Source organism: Rhinolophus ferrumequinum, chromosome 22 (assembly GCF_004115265.2).
Source record: "Rhinolophus ferrumequinum isolate MPI-CBG mRhiFer1 chromosome 22, mRhiFer1_v1.p, whole genome shotgun sequence".
Taxonomy (NCBI): domain Eukaryota; kingdom Metazoa; phylum Chordata; class Mammalia; order Chiroptera; family Rhinolophidae; genus Rhinolophus; species Rhinolophus ferrumequinum.
Genome location: NC_046305.1, coordinates 50,283,457 through 50,306,387, shown reverse-complemented (window position 1 = coordinate 50,306,387; position 22,931 = coordinate 50,283,457). Strand labels below are relative to the sequence as shown.

The 22,931-nt window shown below is 40.7% G+C and overlaps 1 protein-coding gene across 3 annotated transcripts; it reads right to left on the bottom strand.

Annotated features, from left to right (window-relative positions):
- Positions 1–10,461: 10,461 nt before the first annotated feature.
- On the bottom strand, positions 10,462–19,595 carry FCGR1A (Fc gamma receptor Ia). Of its 3 annotated transcripts, XM_033093806.1 has the most exons (7): positions 19,516–19,595; positions 19,091–19,111; positions 17,459–17,716; positions 15,307–15,561; positions 14,718–15,002; positions 13,613–13,788; positions 10,462–11,900 (listed from the first exon to the last, which is right to left on the bottom strand). In XM_033093806.1, the coding sequence occupies exons 1-7, from the start codon at positions 19,544–19,546 to the stop codon at positions 11,871–11,873; spliced, it is 1,056 nt and encodes a 351-aa protein (XP_032949697.1). In that variant the 5' UTR covers positions 19,547–19,595; the 3' UTR covers positions 10,462–11,870. The 3 variants fall into 3 exon arrangements, with proteins under 3 accessions (XP_032949697.1, XP_032949698.1, XP_032949699.1); XM_033093807.1 differs by lacking the exon at positions 10,462–11,900 and having other exon boundaries at positions 13,352–13,788; XM_033093808.1 differs by lacking the exon at positions 10,462–11,900 and having other exon boundaries at positions 13,352–13,788; positions 17,459–17,713; positions 19,516–19,584.
- Positions 19,596–22,931: the final 3,336 nt, after the last annotated feature.

Sequence of the window (22,931 nt, the reverse complement as noted above, 5' to 3'; positions counted from 1 at the left end):
GAATCCAAAATTTCCAGTGAAAGAAAAAATTATACAGCACATTTTATGGTAGGAAAAATTGCTCAGTAAGTGAGAAAGCTACGGTGGTCTCTCTTCTACCCATTCAAACCATCAAAGAGTATGTCTGGCCTCCTGCCCTACAATCCTGAAGTCCGGGGGCTCTCTTCTCTCTGAAGACTAGGGACCGTGTTTTTCATGGTCTTTTGAAGTCATTACACCATTGTCAATTGGCTCACCTAATCAAAAGCTATCATTAATTTTCCATCAGGATTAAACCCCAACTCCTAAAAACAAAGGCCTTCCAGCATCTGACCAAAATTTACCTTCTTCAATTACTCGTTTTCCCTAATCCTCCAGTTTAGCTAAAATGTTCTATTCATTGCCCTATAATGTATCTTAATTAAATTTCTCATCCTTTGTGCTTTTGTTATATCATTCTAAGTAGCAGTAGTACTTAGTCGTTCTCTGGACTAGTCACTATCAACTTGTCAGTTTTTCAAACTCTTGCTCAAATCTCGCTATGTAAGCCTTTCCATCCCATTCTAGTTCACAGGAAAGTCTTTCTCCTTTTAATTCTTAAGTCTTTGTTCGTTGCACAATGAATTCACAATTAACTGTGTAACTTTGTGAACTGTGTAGCCTTGTTCTTTATTTTTCATTGTTTTTACATTTTGTGTTTGTCTTATATAGGGAACCTCCCCACCCCTTTTTTTTTGTTTTACTTCTTTGGGTCTTCCACAAAGACTATTCCAGTACCTATGATAAAACAGCTTCTCATTGAAAGTTTGTTGACTGATTGCCCAGAACACTGACAAATTGATCTGAGGATGACAGGCTCAAGTATGCCAATTAGCTTTTTAATTTATTTTCCTAATTTTTTCTTGCTCCTTAAACCTGGAACACTCTTTTAACTGCCCTTAATAATTATTGACCCAGATAAAACTCCTGTTACAGATTCAAAAATCCTGAGAGTGGCAGATAAAATACTTCCCTTCAGCACAAATGTATCTTTGTGGTCAAAATGATGAGATTAGAGTGGAGCTTTTTCGGCCTCATTTTAGGTCCTGCTTTTCCAGTGTTGTAGACACAGATGAGGAGGGAGGTGCATTCCAGAAGAAGAAAAAAAGAGTGTGGTATTAAGGAGATTTTAAATATTAGATCCAGAAAGCAAGTGTTGCACATGTAGAAATGGGCTTGGCTGATGTCACATCAGATGTCAGCCAAATTACTTAAATCATCTTTTTGAGGATTGGTGACTGGATTGTGATAGGTATAGAATATAAAGATGACAATTTAATCTGTGATGGCTTTTAGACAAATATTTCATTTTTAAACTGGGTGCATTTCCTAAAAGTGATCTAAAAGTCAAGCAGTCTCTTAAGACAGATCACCTGGTTTGTAGCCTAGTCCTGCTCTTTATTAGTACTGTGACTAAGGAAAGGTCTTGAACCTTCTATGTTTCAGTTTCCTCATCTTTAAATTGGAGATAATAGTAATGCTTACTTCAAAATGTTTTTGTGAAACGTAAATGAATAAATACCTATAAAAATGCTTAGATCAAGGGTGTCCAAACTGTGGCCTGCAGGCCAACTGCGGCCCGCAATCCATTTTTAATTGGCCCAGAGCAAATTCAAAAAATATATTTAGTTTACTTAAATAAACCAGGTGAGGCAATACGTACTTCACCTTAAGTGAGTGGCCCGGCTGTTTGTGTATTTTACCGCATAGGGCCCTTGGTAAAAAACGTTGAAAAAAGTTTGGACATCCCTGGCTTAGACTAATGCTTGACAGTAAACATTTCAAATGTTAGTTGATGTTGATAGTCAGGAGATCCTATTGAATGTTTTGCAACTTTTTTCATCTCTAATGTACCAGAGAAAGTATTTACTAATTCAAGATAGTGTACTAAATACATGTTGTATTCTTCCCATCTTCCACCCCAAATTCCTAGAAATGATAGAAAATTAACAAAAAAAAAAGACGGTATAAGGGATAAAAGTGAATCGTGCAAGAAAAATTAACTAGAGATCTTGGAAAATTTAAATTTGGTTGTTGACACAAAAATGTAACAGTAGGACTGAATCCAGAATAGAGTAGGTATAGTGGGGAGAAACATGAAGGCTAGAAATCCTCCCCCCAATGCCACATAAAAGGATACAAAGATAGAAAATAAGAAAAAAAGGTAAGTGACATAGATGATAGATTCAGATGTTCCAACATTCATCCAGTAAGAGTTTGAGAAGGAAAGAACAGATATAATGTAAGAAATAAAATACAGGCCTACCAAATAAGGTTTGCTGATTGTGCATTGCACAGCTTCAGGAGCACCATTTAAATTATAATCTTTGCGAATGGTGTTCCCTGCAGTTGTGCAATACACAACCTAAGTGTCCATACCTGGAGGTCCTGGGGAAATTTTTTAAAAAGACTTCCACAGAATGTGCATAGGTACATATTTACATAAATCCTCAGACTGCAAGTTCCCATTAAATGCTGAGCATATAAGGATGAAATAAAAGGACCTTCACCTAGAGACATGGTTATACCCTTAACAAGTTTTAGTTGACATGATCTGTCACCTAGAGAAATTTCAGAACACAAAGGTTAAGGAGAAAATTCTAGAAACACCCAGAGAAAATTCTTAAAACAAAGAAACAGGAATCAAGTTTATATCAGACTTGTCATTTGAGCAATACTGGGTATAAGAGGATACTGATGCAGTATTTTTTTTAACCTAGGGAAAATATTTTTGAAACTAAATTTCTATATTTAGTCAAACTTTTGGGTAACTTTTCAGGCCCTTCCTGAAAGAATTTCTGGAGTTATATTCCAGCAATAATAAGATTCTAAGAGGAAGATGTGGGATACCAGAAGCAAAGGTGGCTATGTACCCAGTACAATATATTACTAAGTATAAGTAAGTTTAGAGTCTAAAAAAATTTTAAGTTTTAGAATACTTGGTCTTTATTCATCCAGCTAATTTTATAATGGAATAACTTTATTGAGAAATTAGAAATCAGGTGGTAGGAGAGGGATGAAATAAATGAATCAGAAAAGCTTCAATTAACAAAGCGATATATATATAACATATATATACCAAATTACTTGTAAAACAAACTTAAGAATCGGTGAGTTAAGGGACACAATTGACATTGTTTACGATATCCTGGGCCATACAATAGCATTAATTTATTGTACCCATCATGTTTGTATTGAAATCTCCCCTCTTGTTTTGATTAGTGATTCAAGTTTGGATTTTAAGATTTTGTTTAAGTAACTCTGTGATTACAGAAATTTTTTACATTTATGGTCTCTGCTCCACATTTTGTCTACTGTTTTGAAGAAATGAGCTCAAAACTATTAGAGGAACTTCAAATGCAGCTATCATTTGTTGTGGATTCCAAAAAAAGTTATTTTTAAAAACCTGCAGTTCAAATTACAGATGATATTGACATGGGGCAAGAATAAAGAGAAATAAAACAAGCTATGATTTACATTATATTCAGGAGGAGGATATAATTACTCTAGAAGTTGTTAGAAAAGCATAGATTTAAATATATATAAAAATACATATGTATATGTGTAAAAGTTGAATATAATGCACTAGAAGAGGGCTATTTCAAATTCACAAAAGCAGCAGTCCATTAAGGAGAGAGATGAATTGTTCGCACTGAACTCAAGTATACACATGTATATACTTACGTGAATGTGCACACAAAGATTATTAATAAAGCAATCATATTGGTGATTAAGTTAACATAGATACACCGTTATCAGGAAGTGACAGATCAAGTCAACTAAAACTTGTTAAGGGTATAAAGGATTTGAAGTACATAGTTAACAAGATTAATCATAACTATACTTATACCTTTATCATCTTGTATCCGAAACAGAAAAAGTACATGATTTTGAAATTTATGTGGAATACTGGTAGAAACTGAGCAGAAACTCAACAAGTTTTAAAAGAGCTGACACCATACAAGACATCTTCACTAACCATAATGCAATGAAATAACTAAAAATACTCTCCTTGATTTATACTGTAAGGAAAAGCACATGGATTAAAGAGGATATCAAAATAAAATTATATACGCTTTAGAAATAAAGAGAGCCCTGCATATTAAAAACTATATGAAGAGGTCAGAGGAAAATTCATAGCCTTAAAATGCATTAGTGAGAAAAGAAGAACTATTAAAAATAATGAATTGTCGCGTCCAGCGCAACACGGGCAGTGAGGGAACGAGAAGGGGCGGCATCAGGTTAAGTTTTTAAGCAAGAAAGAAACAGAGACTTCATGCAGTTAAATCACAGAGGGCCAAGGGTCTCACAGTCTTTTAAGGACTGGAGCCCCGAATCAGGCCAACTGGTGGCTTTTATTGATAAACATACAAGGAAGTAGCATTGTTTTTTCCACGGTCTGAGTCTCATACATCAAACAAGAAAAATGATTTAAATCAATCACCCTCGCCTACAAACAGCTGAAGCAGAAAGTTCCATGATGACTTAATCAAGGTATGTACCCCCTGGGCACAAGTCTCTCATGTTGAAACCTTATTGTTGAGCTAAACAGGGAGAGTTGATGTTATCGCTCTCCTGACTTCTCTCACAATCAGGTGAGAGGCAAAGCCAGTGTCAGCAGTGGCTCTCTTTGAACAGGGGAAAGAGACAATGCCCCTTTCCATATTTTTCATGGTAGCTCCTTTTGTGTCCCCACATGGATCCGCCTGTCTTAGGTTGTCTCTCCCGTGAGAAATCTTACCCGTCCTTGGCTGACAAACCATCTTTTGGGGGCCAGAGAGACATAAAGCATAAGCACAGAGGAGAAGCAAGGTCCCAAGAAGGCACAGTCTCACAGACTCTTCTTTCCTTAAGGAAACGCACGAGGAGACAGTCGGCTAGGCTGCTGCGTGACAACAGTGAATTAAGCTTTTAACTTGAAAGCTAATAAAGGGACAACAAAACCTGAGGAAATTAGAAGACATTAGGACAGAAGCAGAAATCAATGGAATAGATGATAGTTTCCCACTCCTCCAAAATAGAATTAAGCAATAAAACCAAAACCTGGTTCTTTGAAAGAAAATTAAAGGGTTAATCCTTTGGCAAATTTAGTATTGAGAGAAAACACAAATATCAGCAACATTAGATGTAGAAGACATTAAAATTGGTATGTATATTTTGATAGCTGTATTCGCAAATGTAGATAAAATATTTAATTTTCAATACAAATGATCAAAGTTGCCTAAGAAAAGTAGACTACCTTTATAAAATGTAGCTACAGGAGAAACTGAAAAGATTGGCAAAGATCTACCCTTAAAAGCAGCACCAGGCCCAGATAGTTTTACCGGGGGGAGAGAAAATATTTATATAAATTGATCAAGATAATAGGAAAGGATGAAAAGCCACCTGCTGATATTATGGCAATGACAGCAAGAGATATTAAGTTAATAACCCCTGCAAATAAGTGTTTGGTACATCAAAATAATCCATAACAATTAGATATTAAGGGCCACAATATAGATTTCAAAGTGAGATGAGAGATAATTGGGATAAGAAACTACAATTTAAACAGCTATTATGTGTAGGGTTAAGATTTGAATTATAGTTTATTGTGCCCAAAGCCTGTGACATTTTAAGATCTGATTGAATTAAAGTTGTAAAATGATTATTTACTAAAATAAATGTGGCACTTCCAAACCTGTTGTAAAATGTCTATTTCTTCTCTTTGAGGCTTTTTCTGCCCTTCCAGAAGAAATGGGCCTCAAAGTCCCAACCAGACTCCAGATGATTGCTGTTTCACTAGGGATCATGTTAATGCTTCTTCAAATCAAATTATCTTTCAGAAAGCACATCTGGGGGATTTATTTCTCCAGAATGTGTAAACCAGTTATTTCTACTGTTTCTGAACAGATTTTCTACCTCCATTAGCTCACATAACGTGTTTGGGAATTTCTCCCTTTATTTAACAGATACTCCCTCTCCACAACTTTTTTTCTATCCTAAGTCTAAGGGTTAAGGAGTAATATGTGCTTAGTGTGATATGGAGATGAAAGGAGAAGGCAGGAAGATGAACTTCTTACACTTTGGGGGCTTTGACCCCATCTTTGGAAACAAACTAAGAAATGAGGAATAAAAGGACAGCAAACAATTTTATTGGCTCCCGTTTTATTGCCAGTGTGCAAAGGGGTCTATACCTAAAACACCTGATGGACCAGATTTTCAACATCCAGCTTTCCATTGCCAAGCTTAGTATACAGTTCTCTGAGGGACTTTCAGTTTTTATACTATATAGCTATGAGACTGACAATAATCATTTAAGATTCTCACAATACCATTTACAATAACTCTCCAAAATGCAGGACCTAGAAATCAACAAAAACATGAACAACACTTCCAGAGAGAAAATTGTAACTCTTGTGAGATATTAACAATGACATCAATAATTCATGCTCATGAATTAGAAGTCAATATTGTAATGATGTCAGTATCCCCTCCCCACTAGAACTATAGACATAACGCAATTCCACTCCACATCGGATATTCTCAGGAGAATGTGACATCGTTGATCACTTATTCTTGAGACACATCTGTTTCTCCTACCTTGTCAGCAATACCTTCTCAACATCCTTTGCTGCCAACTCTTCTACACAATCTTTAAGATTTCTCACGTGCCAGGGTTCATTCAGCCTCAGACCTTTTTCTGTTTTCTATCTGTACTTTCTGTGTACGTTGTTTCTTCTAGTCCTATGGCTCTGAAGACCACACATATACGACTCTAGTCCAGGATTCTTCCCCGAGCTCCACTCAAATATCCACAGCTTTTTCAACAGTTACACTTACATGTCAAGTAAGAATCTTGTATGTCCAATAGAAAAGTTTTGTTTCTTGCTATTCTCTTCCCTGCTCCACCAACTTGCTCTTTATCAGCTGTCAGTGGAATCAGTATGTGGGGACAGAGCCAGGAGTGCAGTTTCCAGGCTCTCGGCCTTACGTGGAAAGGTGCTGGCTCAGGTAGTAAATGGCCATCAATTGTGACTAGATGGCCATCAGCTGTGGTCAGTTGGCCATCAGCTGTAACCAGTGAGCCATGGGCCACTAATATAACTGCCATGGCTACACTAGCAGAAAATGGGGGCTAGCAAGGAGATGGTGGCTGAGCTAGTAAGAGCGGATTGCAGTTAGCACGGCAGACTACAGCTAGCAAGTGGGGTTGGTTGGCAAAGACAAGTGGAGGGCAGGTTGCAGATCGTGTGGCTCCTGCCTCCTGTGTCTCCAACCCAGCCGCCAGCCAGCGAGACTATAGTGGTATGACTCCCCTATCTATGGCTCCGTGGGTGTTCCTTTTTGGCCTCACCATGTCCTGCGTTCTTATGTGGGAAGCAGGAACTGAGACCCCGCATGCCACCCCGTGTGACACAGTATATTGCTCAGACCCCAATTCTAGGAGTTTTTCCTTATTCCTTTTTCCCACATTCCTTACAGCTAATCAATCAGCAAGCTTCTTTGGCACTTCCTACAAAATACATTCCAAGTGTAACCACTTCTCAACGCCTTCACTACTAACTACCATGTTAATCCAAGCTACCATTATCTCACCTGGATTCCTGTTTTGCTTCCACTGTTGTCCCCTTATTGCTTCTGGAGTCTGCAACTAAACCTGGTGGCAGTGAGGGCTGTCAAACCCCTTCCAGCCAGTTGCTTGGAATCATAAGGCAGGTCTGGCCGTCTTTGGCTCCTCAGCAGGAAAATGCCTAAGTCCAGAAGGCACTGGGGTTTCTCCCAACTGAATGTGGGAGCCAGAAAAGATCCAGAATGGACCCAACTCTTCCTCTTTGACCCCAAACCTAGCCTGAGAAGGAACCCCCTGACTGTTCTGAAAGGGCTGGGACTCGTGTAGAACGTCCTGTGGTCCTAGAATGAGTTGCAGTCCTAGGGAGCCTGGGAGGTGAGAACACCCCCCCCAATTGCCCCACCCTCCTCACAACCAGTTCCCCGTTCTCCATTACTGTCTACTCTTGGGTGTGGTGCTTAGGTCTGGGAGCTCTGAGGAATTACTGGGTGGGCCCTGGGTATTGTCCCTCCTGAGTCTGAGGGAGACGAAAGAACACCCCACCTCCCTCCCCAAACCCACCCACCCACCCTCCGCCCCACTAGTCGCATCAGTCCCCTCCAGGGCCTCGTTCTCAGTCCTGGAAACTCTTCCGTCATCAGGGATAAAATACTAGGCCTTGGACCACGGGAGAAGGCCCGTGGTTCCCCCAATGCATTTCAGAGCAGCCCTTGAAGCGCCTGCAGGCTCCCTGCCCAGCGGCCTGCCGTTTCTGCCGGCCCGGGGGCCCCTGATGGTGACGGGTCCAGCTGGGACGTGGTCTGTGCTTGACCGGACGGCTGTCGCGCACTCTCCACCGCTCCCTCCCTGCGGCTCAGCCCCGCGCGCTCTGCGTCTCCCAGCAGCCCCTGCGCGAGGCGGCGGCCGAGGCTGCAATGTCAACAGGCGGCCGCGGGGTGGCGCCGCCGCCAGGTCGGCGAGCAGGCGGTCGGCCTTGGCCTAGGTGGTTTTTCGGTTCCGGGAGGCCGCGACCATCGCCTTTGGCTTCCCGGGATGCGTCCTGCCGCTGCCTACCGGACCCACTACGGAGCCGGCTGCTCACATCTGCCGCCCCGAGTAAACAAGTACAGCGAGATTTGGGGGCCGCCCACGACTGCTGATGCCGACGACGCACTCTACAGCTCCTTTCTTGCCCCTACCGTCTTAGAGAAGCAAATTTTCTCACGGAGTTTTGGGAGAGGTTGGGGAAAGCGTGCCGCTGACAGCTTCACACGGCTGGGTCCCCACGCACGCGCGGCGGCGGCCTCCGTGGCGAACTCGGGTCGCAATGTGCACAGGTGGCCACAGCGTGGCGCCCGGGCCTTCCGCGGGACGCGTTGGGAGCACACAGCCTCTGTCGGTCCGAGATCTACCGCAGTGGCCTGTCCATCTCAGACTCCGGTTCCAGCCACTAGTTAATTGTGGAGCTAAAAAAAAATGTTTTAATGACCTTGTTAAGTGGCTGATTTTCAAGAGAATCTACTAACATCCCAGTTAGGAACAAAGAAATGGTTTATGAGTGACAGCAAGCAGATTTGCAACCAAGTAAAAATATGAATAACTATGGATTTACAGTATCCAGTACCTGTTTTTTTGTGTGTGTTCTTTTTTTTGGTAAAAGTTAATGAAACAATTTCTTCCAAATTATTCGAGAAAATGTAAAACACCAACTTACTTTCAATATACATATTCCTTTTACTTGAAGATGTACCCTATTTATTCTGATAACCAAATTCACAGATGAATAGATCAGGTATAGAGCTGTGCACAAGTTTGTTGCCTGTGTGAGATAAGGTGTGTTCTTAGTTACACTCTCTTTGCCGTGCCCTCATAGGATTCTCCCACCGGAGCCAAGCATTTTTTGATGATAGTGTGAAAAAGAGGCAATGTCTATAAATGAAAATTATAATAAATTCTGCCCTCCTCTCTACAATATATACTAGGATTTAGAATATCTAAACATAGGCCAAAATATCCATTTCTAACACATAGCTTTGCCCCTGAAACCCATGAATATTAGAGAGAAAGACACAAAAACTTACTTCTGGTTTATAGTGTCGTTGTCTCTTTGGTATACTCAGATTTTTTTAAATCCCCAGGGCAATGTATCATAATTTGGGAAGAGTGAGAGATATGTCTTTCTTTTGAAAACTGGGAGAAGGATGTGTGGGAAAGAGTGAGGTGGAAAAGAATCAGCTTCAGACATTTTACAGCAGGCATGTTCTTAGCACAATGTAATGAAAGCGTACATTTGGAAGTTGACAATTGGGAGTTTGATTCCCTTAAACTATCACTGCCAATGTATCCATTAGAATAGCTATATATCCCTCTGGGCCAACACACTCCAAAAGGACACTTGTGGCAGTGAATGAAGCAATCCATATGTGCAACAATAGGGAACAGTGGTAATGCTGCAGAATAAAATCCTATATAGTCCTTGTTTCACTATTATTGAGTAAAATCCTGTTGACCGATTTCTTGCTTTCTGCAAGTAAAATGAGCAGGTTTGCATTTTGTTTCAAATGGTAACCACTGCAATTCCAAACCCTGAACTTAAAATGCAAGTTATCATTCATAGAAGTACAATCAGAACACGTGAGGATGTTTCCTCTCCGTTATAGCTAGAGGGAGAGAGAACATTTTACATCCATCACAAACCAGCTCAAAAAAATCAGATATGATAAGGTGTTAAACAAAGAACATTCACAGGAATATCAAGTTTATTCTCCTGTGTGTGCCCGGGTTTTATTGTTACCAACTTGTTTTGTTCTGTTAACTATGTCCCTAGAAGTGTTATTTGAACAAATGGGTCTTATAATACTCCAAGGACTTTATAAATTGTTGCAGTGGCTTACAAAACACTCATCTGGAAGCAGATGCCAAGACAGAGTTTGGGGTGCAAGATGTTTATTAGGGATGAACCCAATGAAGAGTGAGGAAATAGGATTGGGCTGAGGAAGAAAAAGACTACAATGAAAACCTGATGAAGCCTTGATCAGCCCCCTAAGTAGCTCTGGAGCAAATATTGCTCTCAACCATGTCCTGCTTTGGGCTGAAATGGCCTGTTTTGTTCAGGCACAAGATGCAGGATGTTCCAGGTAGGGTGTGACTTTAGGGGAGGCAACTGAAGGAGACCCTGGGAGATACCCTGTTTCCCTGAAAATAAGACCTAGCCAGACACTCAGCTCTAATGCATCTTTTGGAGTAAAAATTAATGTAAGACCCAGTCTTGTAGTAAAATAAGATCGGGTCTTATATTAATTTTTGCTCCAAAAGACGCATTAGAGCTGATTGTCCGGCTAGGTCTTATTTGCAGGGAAACACATTAACTAACAGCTGGAGAGTGTCTGCTGAATGATTTCTTGTGCTGGTCATCAAGCCATTTCTTGAAAAAGGATTTGAACAGCACATCTCCATGTCCACCATCGTCCACCCCTATGCCTGGATCCACTGAACCACAGAAGTTTGGGAAGCACCTCTTCCAGGATTCTACCGGGCATTTCTTCCTGAGCATAGAAGAGTGAAGAATGGGAACTACAGTTCCCATTGCTGCACTTGGGCTCAGGGCCACAATTGCTACATTCTGTCTCAGAGACTAACTCGATGGCATGACCCCAGTTTTCATTCCTGAGAGTGCTGAGTACCTGGTCACTAAGCGCTTCTAAGCCTGCAGTTGCTGTATCTGTCTTTTTAAAGTCATAATTGGGAAAGGACTAATAAGAGGCATCCAAGTGGATTACCTGAGTTCCACACCTATTCCTCCTTACCCCCATTGTGCAATAGCAGCTTTATCTCCTGCTGATTCGGATCAATTATCCCTGTCAAGACAAAGACCCCTCTTCTTGCCTACTGTTCCCTGGACACAAGAAACCCCAAGTACCCAGGCATCAGCTATGACTTGTAACCCCATGGGCCTCAAGCTGTGTCCCCAGGTGAAAGTTTGCCCTCTTTGGGGACTAGGGCCTCTACCTCTGCAGAACCCAGAGTTGTAGGTTTGGGAAGCACAAAGCCCCCCACTGGGTCATTAGGGGCAATAGTAAATGGAATTACTCTTCCACTTCTTGGTTCCTGCACCCATATATTCTTCTTACTGGGACACAGTGAATATATGGCATTTTGGAGAATGGCATCTCAGCTGTATCTTCCAGTTGTTCCTTCAGGAGGCTGTCCAGCTCTTTACTAGGCCAACCAGCAGCTTCTGGGCGGTATAGTATGTGATCTGACAGTGGGTCCTGGGGCCATGGCCCACTCCTGCACTTTCTTCAATGTGAAGTTGATGTCCCGGTTAGATACCATGCGGTGTAGGATTCCATGCCTGAGGATGGAGAGTGGGGAGGCAGGAAGCACTTAGCAATGACTGGCTCCATTCCACCCGATCATTAGAGCTCTGTCTATATCCTGTCTCTCACCCACGTTCTGCCCCAGGGAGCCCTTGGAATTCTCCACCCTGTGAGGGTGGCAGAGGTCTCTCCTCCACGTTCAATGTCACGTCCTGCTACAGTTCCCAATTCCTCAGGCTAGAGTCCTCTCTGGACGGTACCTCTACAGAGTGTCTTTGGGCCGCATTCCCTGCAGCTCCCATTTCCCCGTTGCCCCAGTGCACAAGACCAAGCATTATGTGCAATCGATGAAGTTCCTGCCATTCCTCAGACCATGTCCTTTAATACAAATGTTGGAGTTGTACTTCTATTGAAATGGTAATTAGTGTACGTTTTTCTGAAGGTGAGGGGGAGAAGGGCATTCTCCCTGCCCGTAGATGCTTCCGTCTATTTCAAGTCTAAGTTGCTTGAGGGTTTTTCTAGGTGGTGAGTGTTCAAAGTAGGCCCTGCCATGTGGAGCCAGAACACAGGCTAGGCAGGGAAGTGTCCTTGTTTGGCAGATAAGCCACATTTTTTAAAATATCAAGTAATCTCTAATTCATGTTGCTAGGTTTGTTTATACCTTTTTCATTTTTTTCTAACCTTTAGTAAAGTCACATTCACATATTTCAGTTTTCTCTCAGCTGTCTTATGGAGTAGCAGGGAAATACTTTGTCTCCAAACTGGAGCCCAAGTGGGAGAGAAGTGTTATCTTGAAGCTAGTTTGTAGTCATCCAGAAAATCAGAAAGGGAAAGCAAATCTGGAATTACAAGATGGAGCTTTGTGGTATGGCTGCCCCTCCCCACTTGAAGCTTCTCCTTACAATGCCATGCTTGGAGAGCTGGGTTTAATTTATTAAGGAAAGCAGCAGTGATATTCTGCCTTTACACTGGCAGGGGACTGGGACAAACAGGACCCCTGGTGTCTCGACACAGAGAGGGCATAAGAAAGCGTCAAATGAAAGCACAAAAATAATGCATCCATTTCTTATTGTGAGTTACTCCCTTGTATCTCTGAAAGATGTATGGACACATCCCCTGCAGGTGCACTAAAGGAGAAAAGTTGTGAAGTAACCATCCTCAGCACCACACATGTGTGAGCGCTCATTCTCAAAGTCTCTCACATGTCATTTGTAAGTTACATTTCTTACTTTTTGGTCTGTACTATTGCCTCTTGTCTCCCTCATATCCTCTTTCTCTGTTTCTCATTCTGTCTCTCTGCCTCTTAATCTCTTGTACACACGCACACGCTTACCTTTTCACCCTGTCCTCAGAATTATATTATCGTTCAAACTACCTAATAGGATAATCAGGTCAGACTTGACTTCCAAGTTTTTAATTGCTGTAGAGTGGGTCTCATATCAAGTCATCCCTACTTACTACATTTCCAAGTTTATCTTCATTGAAGTACTCATTAATTTGCTTTATTTAAGAGTTAGTCAAATGTCAGGGGACTCACAGTTCCAGCATCTTTCAGCTTTTGGATGTTTGTGCCCCAACGTTTACACGGAGAGGAAGGGGAAGCACCTGTCTAGACCTGTGGGCTCCCACTGAGCTGCTGCCCTGCCTCCTGGGGCTTCTGCTTTGTCTTTTCTTGCAGCTGTTCTTCTTGTTCCTGACATTTCAGCTCTTCTTCTAAACATCGATCTTTTTAAAGGTAAGAAGTTACCTTCTTTCCCTGACCAGAGTCCATAGGGATTTCTAAATTCCACTTTTTCATTCTTTGAAGTTCCTTGTGTATTATCACACAGAAAACAGTGTTCACCAAAAATATGATTCCCGTTGCCAGAGAGAAAAGGACATGAAACCAGACGTGGATTGGTGACTGGACGTTCAATTGAAGACCTGAAAAAGAAAATGACAAAGAGAAGATGTGCTTTTTAGAAAGCAGAGGAATATGACAGTTATGTTTGGAAGAGAAGGTTGGCTGAGACCTGATATGCCTGTTCCCAATGGAGACACCGTAATTTCAGGGGGCAGGGAGGAGTTGGAGGGGGCTCCAGCTGAACTATGTGGCGTATGGACAAGAGGCAGTCTCCTCCTGAGAGCTTAAGTGCCAGGGCTCTGTCAGGAGACTTACTCCCTAGTTTTAGAGACAACTGCTATTTTGATGCCATTTAATGCTTGAAATGAATTTGGATTGAAGATAAACGTTTTTCCCAAAGAGTCTTTGTTCTGGAGCTCACCATCCCTCCACCTCAGCCAGAGATAGACACTTAGGCAGAAACTTATGTGCAATCCACAAAATCGCCATCATACCAATCTACCATGTGAGCTCCTTGAAGTAAGAACTGCACGCTAGTGTCTTTTATCCCAATACCTATGACAATAGATGGGAGGAACTCAATATATTGTTGATTCGATTGCTGGTGAGTGAGAAAGAGAGAGGGAGGGATTGAAGAAAGGAGAGGGGGTAGGGAGAGAGAATAGAAAATATAGAAGAGAATTGTACACCTGAAATCTATGTAATTGTACTAACAATTGTCACCCCAATAAACTTTAATTAAAAAAAAAAGCAGTAACAACTGATTTAAAAGGACAGGAAAAAAAGAAAATATAGAAGAAAAGAAGGAGAAAAGGAAGGAAATAAATAGAGGAAGGAAAGGAAATGGATGTTTACGTGGAGAATAATAAAGTTTTTAATCAAGAGTGGAAAGGCCTGTTCATAGGTTTTTTCTGGCTGGCCCATGAAATCTCTGGAACAGACCTCAGTTCCATAAGAGAAAAGGTAGCAACTACTCTTGTGCCAGTTAGTTGCCATCATTCTCACTCACCAAGCACTTGAAGCTTCAACTCAAGGCTGTGCCTGATGATATTTCCATCTTCTGTGATGGCCTCACACCAGTATGACCCAGAATCTTCTCCTTTAGCAGTGAGTATCTGGTATTCAGAAGATGTGGTTCTATTCATCAGGGTCTTATTGCCGACGTAGAAGGAGAAGTAGAGCTGTACCTCAGGGCTCTGTGAGAGCAACTTTGTCTCACAGCTCAGGTTAACCGGATTCCCCTCTAGGAGGGGGAATGAAGAGGATGCTTTCAGCACTGGGGCTGGAAATAGCTCTAAAAAAAAAAAAAAAAAAAAGTTGCCTGCTTCAGAGTCAAGGTTCTTTCTGCAGAAGATATAGCCGCTCTCCCTTCGGGAACCTGCCCCTAGAGAATGCATCCATAAGACATAATTTTCCCCACTTCCAGCAAATAGGTATTCTTGGGGTTTCCTCAGAAGACCCCAGGTCATCGCGTGGCTTTCAGTAAGGCAGTTTACCTCCCTGGAGCTCAGTTTCCTTATTTGCAAGTCAAAGCGATGATTTCTGATGGTTCTGCTGGTCCTTAAAACTATAGCTCTATGACTACTCAGATACAATACCTCTTATGGTGATCGACACTCCTGCTGAGTGGAAGCGCTGCTTTCTTATCATGCCTGAGCAGTGAAAGATGTCATTGTGACTCATGTTGGTTCTCTCAATGGTGAATTCAGGATCCCAAGAAGAAAATTTAAAGATCTTGCCGTTTTGGTAGAAAAGCATATTGGACAGCTGATTATTATACCATCCATGACACCTCAAGGCCAGAGGTTTTCCTTCGGTGACGACTCTGCTAGAGACCTGGAGTAGTACCCAATCTGGAAAATGTGGAACCAAAATGCAGGTATACAGTGGCGGAGGTACAAGGAAGCCAAAGCTGAAGACAAAGTGGGGCTTTATCTACTTCTCCTTCTCACATTCCAACCTGGAGCTCTGCTGAATCTGAGGCCTGTCCCCCATTCCTCAAATAGCTTTAGTTTTCCTGGGAAAAAAAGTAATCTTGTACACAGACCGAACTGCCAGCCTCCTGCACTGTGCCAGCTGAACCCCCTTATATAGGTTCCTGGAATTATATAGGTTCCTGGAATTCTTTCAGCCAATGGCCTGAGATCTGCCCTTTCCAACTGGGCAATGTGCTCATTTGCATCTTTACTGACTAATCAGAGCCCCTCCATAATGACCAATCAGGACGAATAACCGACCAATCAGGACAGTGCTACTTGGACCAATCAGACTATAAATTTGGATTTCTCATTTGCATAGAAATGACCAATCAGGGACCAGAGTGGGAACTTTATAAAAGTGGACCTCCCCTTTGTCTCAGGGGAGCACATTTTCAGTGTCCTCTGGAGGCTGTGTCTTATCCTATTTGTAAACTGTGATCTGAATAAAGTTTATCTTTTTATCGCACTGCAGATTGGGGACTCCTGTTGGGATTGGATTGGTGGCAGCACACTTTTGTTGACATAATGTAATAATGTCATATACGATATAATGTAGAAAATAATGTGAAAGATATTATTCTTAATAAGTCACCAATGCCGGGGGTTCTAGAGGCAACAAAAAACGACCTCTTCAAAGGCCGAGTTCATTATTTGCCATTTGAACCATGAAGGACTTCTGCTAGAATTACGTAAAGTGTCTTGTTAAAAAAACCATGTGCTGTCAGCAACCCTCACTTCTCTAGCATAGGAACTGATTCTCAAAGTCCTAAGAGACACATGAGAAATGCGTAGCATTTCCTCTGACATTGTCCACATCCTTCAGCTGAAACACATTTCCTTCAAAAGCAACCTAGTCCACATAAATCTATTTCTGCCTCCAGCATAGATTAACTTTGGCATTATCGATTACATAGCAGTTTAACTTATTGCTTTCGAATAACTATATAACCCATTTGAATGATTTGTCCTCAATAATGAAACATTTTGCCCTAAAGAGTAGTTTCCATCTCTTGGTTAGTAGAAACCTCTTGTAGACTTAAGTGGATGGTGGGGTTTTTTTTTTTTCTGCTTCTATTCATCAAACTTTAAAACGCTTCAAGTCTCATAGTGATTCCATGTCCAGAATATGATCGTACTAATATACTACGAAATGCATCCCAGATGATATGTATAAAGATGTTTATCACAGCATTGTTTATAAAAGCAAAGAATGTAAACACACCATAAGTTTACTAATAGGGAGAATGGTTAAATCAATTATTGCACAGCCATACGGCCGATATTTGAAAGTTCAAGGCAGATGTCGATCGATATAAACAGACCTCCAAGGTACTTTAGGTATTAAAAAAGAAAGTTTATGTTATTAACAGTTTTGTTTTTGTGGCAAGTGACGGTGGGATTAGGGGGTTGGGGTGGGAAGGAGATTTTATTGTTCATCATTGCACATTTCTCCAAATTAGTATTATTAACTATGGGCAGGCATACCTTTTTTCAACAAAACTAGATATTTTGAATAATGATAAAATCTTAGGCTCTGAGTTTTACTCTAGATACCCTATTCACAGCAACTCCATTTGGGGTGCTTTGGGGGCACAGTTTGAGGACTCTAATGTGATGTTTTGAGTATCTTGACTTAATTTCACTTGGTAGACACATAGAGCTGAGACTCACATTCAGATAAATCAACAAAGACACGTGTGACATCCAGAAAGGAGCAAACATACAGGAAGACCTCATGATTTCCAGCCCTCCTGCTCCATGCTATACTTACCTTTGTGGATTTCCAGCTGTACCGGGTCACTTGCTGTTGAGAGGCCTGTCTGGCACCTGTATTCACCAGCGTCACTGAAACTGGCAGCAGCGATGCTATAGCTGTGGGTCAAGACGCTACTGACTGTGCCATTGACCAACCACTGTGTAGAGCTGTCCCCAGGCAGGCGGGGTCCTTCACACCATAAGGTTACCTTTTCCATTTGGAACACATTGACCCATGGAGGTTGCAAGGTGATCACTGCTTTTGTGGGGTCTGCTTTGTTGGGGGTGGACGAAAAGTGGATTAAAAAGGAAGGCTCTGAGCAATTGGTAAGGTTTTGTGGATAGCACAAGGGGAAAACATGTATATTTAGATTAGATTTAAAAATAGGCAAGTGAGAACCTACAAAAGTCAGCCATGAAGAATGTCCAGATCTTACTGCAGAGAGCTGTTCATGTTATTACATCTGGGTGTCAGGGATTTTGCGTTCCCGAGAATTAAATGACCAATTTAATTCTCACTGTTGGTAAGCAATGAAGCAGGGTTTTAAACGGGGGCAAATAGATTGGATGTGATTTTCTTATCCTCTGTGCTATCCTAACCCTGAGGGGTAATCACAGGTCTTAATTAGCGTCTGCATTGGTAACCAATATCCAAACTCCTCACTTCGAAGCTTCCAGTTCCTGCTTGATTCTCTCTGAGGATGAGCTTTCTCCTAAAGGGGACTAATTTGGGGGGTGTTGAAAAAGCCTTAGAGCTACTTCTGTGCATTTGCAATTCTGGCCTTTTCCCACTATCTCTCACACACACACACACACACACACACACACACACAAACACAAGCACGAGGTCTGACAATAAAGTTCGCAAACACATCCTAGAAAAAGTGCTACATACCTCATTGCTGAATATCACTACGGTCACCTTCGAAGGACTCCCCTTGGGAAGCTATGCACCGACGCCAGTGCCTAGTCCACCCTTCAAAGCAATTTTGGAACTCTTTCTCTGAAATGGCCATCAGAGCTGTCGTCGTATTACCCTTGATGTCCTGAATGTCATCAAAATGTCTTCCTTTCAATATTTCCTTTATCTTCGGGTAAAGAAAGAAGTCATTGAGGGCCAGATCAAGTAGGGAGAGTGTTCCAATACAGTTTTTGTTTACTGGCTAAAAACTCCCTTACAGACAGTGCCATGTATTGTCGTGGTGCAAAAGTCATGAATTGTTGGCGAAAAGTTCAGGTCGTCTAACTTTTTCACGCAGCGTTTTCAGCACTTCCAAATAGTAAACTTGGTTAACTGTTTGTCCAGTTGGTAAAAATTCATAATGAATAATCCCTCTGATATCAAAAAAGGTTAGCAACATCATTGCAAAAAGGTCGCGAACTTAATTGTCAGACACGTGTGTGTGTGTGTGTGTGTGTGTGTGTGTAGGCATTTAGTCCAGAGGTCAGGGCTTATTTAGGAAATCTTAGAAACTTTAAAAACCAGGATTTTATCAAAAGCATACTCTGAATATATGGACTTTACATAATTTATAAATCTTTCTCCTTTCTATCTTCTCCCCATATTCTCTTCTTCAGGATAATGGAACCTATCTTTTGAAAGCAGGAATGTGCCAGAAGAAGAGAAGTTAAGTTAGACAGTACTCACCCATTTGCCCACCAACGGGAACTGTAAGAGACCAAACAACAGAGACATTAGTTCATCAGTAGATGACAAAGAAGGGAAAATCAGGGAGACAGAATTAATATAGACTCTGAGGGGCCAGCTTAGGTCTCTTTAGCTTCTCTCTACCCCCTTTCCCAAAATCAGGTGCCAGTGGTTCCTAATAGCCTACAGATGGTTATTGATGGGGCTTTATTTTGAAACGATGCTTTCAAGCTGATGGTCTCCTTTCTCAGAATCTCCTTTCCCATCCTTTGGTGTAGTCAACACCAATAAACCATGGGCGCACAGATACAGTTGTCTCCATGCTCATGAGTGTTAGCTTAGGACACTAAAGGAAGACAAAAAATCCTGAGTCCCCACAGCCAGTGCCTGTACCCTTCTAGGTACCCCCTCTAAGCCCAACTTACCCCAAAGGAGCAGAGCTGTCAAGAGCCACATGTTGTCTCCAAGCTAATGGGAGCAGTGAAATGCAAGACATTGAACCAAGAACTGGAACCAAGATTAGAAAAGAGGAAGGAAATTGCCTCTTCTGACCATTTTTGTCATGTTCCTTTTCTGTGAAATACATCCCTAATTCCTGTAGCATACGCTCCCAATTCTCGTACTTCTTAGTCCATCCCCCCACCCCCAGTTTAAAACTCTGGCTATGAGATTTATGAAATTCTAAGGATCTAAGGGAAGGGCTAATGTTTTATTGACAGTCTATTCTGATTATATTCCCCTCTACAAATTATGTTGCTTGGGACTGGAATATGGCAAATCCCTATTTTAAAAATTGGTTCCAAGACTGGCTAATCCCTCCAAGACTTGATCATTTGAATCCAGATTATTCTACATCAGCCCCTATGAGATATGCGAGGAGATACTCATCCACAAGAGCTCTCCTACTACAAACTAGCCTCTACTCTTCTGGGAATATATGCAACAACTTCCAATTTTCATTTAAAAAAAAGCCATCTTCCTGAAACCCATTATGAATTTGGGGTGTTATCTTGGCTACATCCAAGGAAATGAAATATTTAATGCAAATGTTGTAGAGAAGAAAAAGAATTCATGTGTGAGTGGAAATATCCAGGAGAAAGGAGTTTCAGAGTATAAGTGGGAAGCTCTATGTTACCAAAATGAGTTGGTTCCTGGGGCAGATATAAAAAGGTTTTTTAGGTATTCTGTTAAGAGAGAAAGAAAACTAAACAGAAACTAAGATGAGTTGAATGAGTGCAAATGGGACTTGGGTAGCAATTTCACCAATAGAATTAAAAATGATGACAAATAATATTGTAGATTGAATTGTTCACCCCAATTTTTCACCCTACCCTGAATCTACACTATCTGTACAGCCTCAGGAGAGGCTGAGGGTATCTCCCTGACCCTGGGCTTTGGCTCATCCATGTGACTTTCATTGGCCGATGAAATATGGGTGGAAACATCATTGTGCTATGTTCGAACCTAGACCTTAGGAAGCTTCATACATTCTTTCTCACCCTCTTGGGCTTCTGTGATTGTCGTGACAAGAACATGCTCTGGCTAGCCAGCTATGTTGTGTGGCAGAGCTGTCCTAGCCATCGTAGCCTGAATTAGAGCTGCCCCAGCTGCCCTGCAAACTTCCAGTGAGAAATCAATGCTTATTGTTGTATACCACTGAGATTTTGAAATTATTATAGAGCAATAGCTGACTGACGCAAAGCAAGGAAGAAAAGTCTAGGAAGAACTTAGGAGATTCTGAGAGAGACAAGAAACTGTGAGTAGACACTCTTGTAATCTCCCTTTTACAAAAGAGGAAATTAGTCAAGAGAAATATGGTAACTGTTACAAGAAGTACAAACAGACAGATTGATTTCCTTTACACTCTCACAAATAGACTATGATAGTACCCACCCCATCCCTTACAATTTCTGCTTTGTAGGAAAATAGCTGTTGTTTGAAAAATGTGTAAATATATTTCAGTGACCAGGAAAACATGGAGGAATGAGTATTATTGTGGAAGACAAATAGAAGTGATTCATGACCTGGAAGGAAATCTTTTTTCTCTGATAAGTTTCCAAATGTTGAGGAAATAGCCAGCGATGTAAGATTGAATCCATGTAAAAAGAACTAGGAGGTCATGAAACAAACATTGTAACTAAGGCAGACGAGTCTCCAGTACCAATGGCCAGTGAAAATCATGATGCTTATAAGGACCATTAGAATTTACATCTATATGTGACATTTATATTTCCATATGTTGATGATATTTTACAATACCATCATACTCATAGGATTCATAGATTTAAAATCACTTCACACATACACTTTTCTCAAAGGCAGATGCAAAGTCTTGTTTGCCTATTTTAACTAAAATTGTTCTTTTCTCACAACAGAAAATAATTTGTGAACGATTACTCGATATATTTTTTAAAAGGTAAGATAATTTAAATCTCATAAAGACCAAAATTTTATTTTTGTATTCATTAAAAGTGAAAATCAGAGAGCTAGAAAGGGAGGTGCAGAAATACAGTGCTACACAAACACACAGGGGCTGATTTTGTCCTTCCTTACATTCACTGATTGGTCTGCTCGATATGATTAATAAATGACTAAATAATTAATATGTCAAAGTAATTATAAAAGGGTGATGATCATTTTGAGGAGTTATATTCTTGTGTTTTTTAACCACATAAACCCGTTACCTCCAATAGAAAAGGCATCTTAAAAACATTGATTTGTTTCCATAATAATTGCTTAGGAACATCAATCTCATATACGAGTATATTTATATTTCCCCCTACTGTCTTTTGTATTCACCCATTTTCATTTTTCTTCTCATTTCACTTTGTTTTCTCTCCTAAAACTATTCTGCTTCCCCAAAAATAAGACCTAGCCAAATCATCAGTTCTAATGTGTCTTTTGGAGCAAAAATTAATATAAGACCCAGTACTATATTATATTATATTATACTATACTATACTACATTATATTATATTATATTTATTATACGTGATCTTATATTAAAATAAGACCGGGTCTTATATTAATTTTTGCTCCAGAAGACACATTAGAGCTGATGGTCTGGCTAGGTCTTATTTTCGGAGAAACAAGGTTGTTCTCCTCTGGATCTGCCCACTTTCAGTCTTTCTACCTACCTCTCTCATTCTCTGTCTCCTCTGGGTATTTCTCTAGCATTTCTATTACTCTTATTTCCTTTTAACTACCCATTCTGTTTTCTAAGACAGTTATTTTTCCTCTTGATTATCACTTTTCTATTGTCATTATGTTTATTTTTATCTTCTCATTCATCTTTTTTTCTCTAATCTTTTTCTCCCTTTTATGGCAAAAAAAAAGTAAAAATCAGTCAACAATCCTTTATTCACTACTCATCCCTTCTTTAACAACCACATATTTTAGGAACTACTGAAACGTGTCAACTAAAGTTATGTAAATAATTGTATTGAGTAATTTCCTACCGCACAGTCTTGCTTAATATGTTTTGTATGATGTAGAGCATCTCTTGAATAGCTGAAATATATTACCTTTATATACCTGCTAATACTGGAAGTGTTTTTCAGGAGATTCAGATAAATTTTACCTGATGTTTTTCTTCAACTACTATTCATTATAAAAAGTCCCCCACTTGTTCGATTTCATGTTTCCATTAGAAATTCAACTTATTTTTTATTTTTAAAAACTGGCTTAACACAACACAAATTTATTATTTTACAGTTCTGTAGGTCAGAAGTGTGCAATAGATTTCACTGGGCTAAAATCAAAGTGACGGCAGGACTGGGTTCCCTTCTGGAGGCTCTAAGGAGAATCCATGTCTTGCCTTTTCCAGCTTCTAGAAGCCACC